At 52.0% G+C, this 3,362-nt stretch overlaps 1 protein-coding gene across 1 annotated transcript; it reads left to right on the forward strand.

Annotated features, from left to right (window-relative positions):
* Positions 1-289: 289 nt before the first annotated feature.
* GPR27 (G protein-coupled receptor 27) lies at positions 290-1,432 on the forward strand. Its single transcript, XM_006874628.1, has one exon. It carries the CDS (start codon positions 290-292, stop codon positions 1,430-1,432), a length of 1,143 nt encoding a protein of 380 aa, XP_006874690.1.
* The last annotated feature ends 1,930 nt before the right edge of the window (positions 1,433-3,362 follow it).

The raw sequence follows: 3,362 nt of genomic DNA on the forward strand, positions 1-3,362 counted from the left end.
GGGGGTCTGCGGGCGGCGCCGCGGCCCTGTCCGCACTGAAGCCCGCGGCGCCCAGGGCGCAGGGAGTGGCCGTCGCCTCCTGCGCGCACCATTCCTGAGATGGCGGCGATGGCAGCGCGGCGACGTTTCGGGGAGCCGAGGAGGGACTGGCCGGGCACGGGTTGAGCCTCACCGGCCTGCGAGCTTGCCCGGGGGCCCGCAAGGCGGCGGACGCCGGGTCAAGAGGCCTGCGGGAGCGGCGAGGTCGAGGTCGGCCCCGGGGCGGAGCGCACGGCCTGGAGAGGCCGTGATGGCGAATGCCAGCGAACCCGGCGGCGGCGGCGGCGGCGGTGGCGGTGGCGAGGCGGCAGCCCTGGGCCTCAAGCTGGCCACGCTGAGCCTGCTGCTGTGCGTGAGCCTGGCAGGCAACGTGCTGTTCGCGCTGCTCATCGTACGGGAGCGCAGCTTGCACCGCGCCCCGTACTACCTGCTGCTCGACCTGTGTCTGGCCGACGGGCTGCGCGCTCTCGCCTGCCTCCCGGCCGTCATGCTGGCAGCGCGGCGGGCCGCGGCTGCTGCGGGAACACCGCCGGGTGCACTCGGCTGTAAACTGCTCGCCTTTCTGGCCGCGCTTTTCTGCTTCCACGCCGCTTTCCTGCTGCTTGGCGTGGGCGTTACCCGCTACCTGGCCATCGCACACCACCGCTTCTACGCCGAGCGCCTGGCCGGGTGGCCGTGCGCCGCCATGCTGGTGTGCGCTGCCTGGGCGCTGGCGTTGGCCGCGGCCTTCCCGCCGGTGCTGGACGGCGGTGGCGGCGACGACGAGGATGCGCCGTGCGCCCTGGAGCAGCGCCCCGACGGCGCCCCCGGGGCCCTCGGCTTCCTGCTGCTGCTGGCCGTGGTGGTGGGCGCCACACACCTCGTCTACCTCCGCCTGCTCTTCTTCATCCACGACCGCCGTAAGATGCGGCCCGCGCGCCTCGTGCCGGCCGTCAGCCACGACTGGACCTTCCACGGCCCTGGCGCCACTGGCCAGGCGGCCGCCAACTGGACGGCGGGCTTCGGCCGCGGGCCCACGCCTCCGGCACTGGTGGGGATCCGGCCCGCGGGGCCGGGCCGCGGGGCCCGCCGCCTCCTCGTGCTTGAGGAGTTCAAGACCGAGAAGAGGCTGTGCAAGATGTTCTATGCTGTCACGCTGCTCTTCCTGCTCCTCTGGGGGCCCTACGTCGTGGCCAGTTACCTGCGGGTCTTGGTGCGGCCGGGCGCGGTCCCCCAGGCCTACCTGACGGCCTCCGTGTGGCTGACCTTCGCGCAGGCCGGCATCAACCCTGTCGTGTGCTTCCTTTTCAACAGAGAGCTGAGGGACTGCTTTAGGGCTCAGTTCCCCTGCTGCCAGAGCCCCCAGGCCACCCAGGCCACCCTCCCCTGTGACCTGAAAGGCATTGGTTTATAAGAGATTCGCCTACCGTACACATTCCCAACCCAGCCTGTCCTTTTGGCTTGGACAGTGGCGTTGTTTCACTCCTTTCTGCCCTCTTTTTAATTTTCTAAGCTGCCTTCAAAGTAACTCTCAAAGTGGATAAATACTTGGATTCTACTACAGACTCCATTTTGGGGGAGGGGTGAATTTCTACGGTCCACCTCCCCGGGTCTTCCCCTCATCCAGCTCCGTGCATTCGTAATCCTCAGTGTATTTTCTTCTTGACACTAGGTCCTGCAGTCTTTTTGTACTTGTACTGATGTCTTTTATTCCATGTGTTATTACTTCTTTTTAATATATATATAAATATAAAGGCTAATTTTCTTCATGCAACGTTTCCTAAAGAGCATGTCCAGTTTTCTACAGAAGCTATTTTTGACAACCTCAAGTGGCATTACATTTTGCAGTGAAGCATAGGAACCTCGGGGGACTTCACAAGTTAGATTTCTTGAGGGTCTTCTGGTGGAAGCAAGAAAAAGGGCAAAAAAAAAGAAAACACACACACAAAAAAGTCTTAAGTTCCTACTCAATTGCATGGTGAGGTCAGTTGTGCTGCTCCGGTTCTTAGGAAGTGTCAAGAACTTTGTTCAGGGTTGATCTGGAACTTGAGCAGAAATGGGAGTCAGAAACAAGGCAGTCATTTTTTAAGCGGTAAAAATGACTTGTTTTCCTACCTTACTTTTTACAACTAGAAATACATGTCAGCGACAATGGCTCTGACAACTGCTCTCTGTATTATATGAATCTTGAATGGAAACATTTCTGTAAAATTGTAACTTTTAAAAGTTTGAGTAAAAAAGTGTTTGGGTTAGTAATGGCGTGGAGAAAATACAGTATTGCATGCTTTTGTATGTACTGACGATCGTGGCTCACAGATCTGAAGGGCTCTTAGAAGCAGAGTACTTAATCACAATTGCTTTTGGTATTTTTTGCCAATAAAAATTAAAATCATATCATGGAGACCGCTTGTGCTTTGAGAAGCCCAGTTTTTATTCTGTATTATGAAACGAACTTACATTTTGAAAATTGATCTTCTGTTGTTCATGGTATAGATGAATGGAATATAATAATAACACACTACTTCTAGGAGACAAAACATATCCTTAAAGTGTTTGCTAAGTTACGCTGTGCTGTTCTAATGATGATTATTTCAAGTCAATCGGAACTGTAATTTAAAATCATGTTTCTTTGTTAGACACATTGTAATCTTAAATGGAAAGACTAAATTCTGCCAGTACTGTATAATATTTTTTGCTTACAATGCTTCATTTTTATTAATGTACCTTACGTTTTGAGGATTTCTATCTGTATTTCTCTTTGCATTATACAAATTGAAATATACCAGTATTTTCATTCTGGAGCTCTGTTTTTTGTTGTGTGTTTTAGGTTGTGGCGGATACTAATACTTGTTTATATAAGATCCCCCTGTCCCATTAGCCTCTTAGTGTGAGCTGTTTAATTTCAGTTAACTTAGTTCAGAAGAAGCCCTGGTGTTTCATGGTGGTATTGTAGGTTATGAGTTGGACCACAGACCACATGGTCAGCAGTTCGAACCCTGCTATTCTAAAGCGGAGACATATGTGCTTCCATAAAGACTTAACAGCCTCAGAAACCTTAGGGAGCAGTTCTGCGCTGCCCTATTGAGTCACTGTAAATTTGAAGACACTCAATGACTGGGGGACTGGCTTGCATGTTTTAATTTATAATTCAAAATGTAAGCTAAAAAAATGTGCAATTTTTTTTCCAGGGAGGGTGTTGGTGTGAAGAAGCAATAGTCATATATACTGTTTTAAATCTTAGTAAACATGAATGCGAACAAAGTGATCATTTTGATAAAAATAATGAGTTTTAAAATAGGTATGGTCAATGTATTGAATAAGGAGCTCTGGTAGCGTAGTGGTTA

The sequence above is a fragment of the Chrysochloris asiatica genome, unplaced genomic scaffold (genome assembly GCF_000296735.1).
Source record: "Chrysochloris asiatica unplaced genomic scaffold, ChrAsi1.0 scaffold00290, whole genome shotgun sequence".
Classification (NCBI taxonomy): domain Eukaryota; kingdom Metazoa; phylum Chordata; class Mammalia; order Afrosoricida; family Chrysochloridae; genus Chrysochloris; species Chrysochloris asiatica.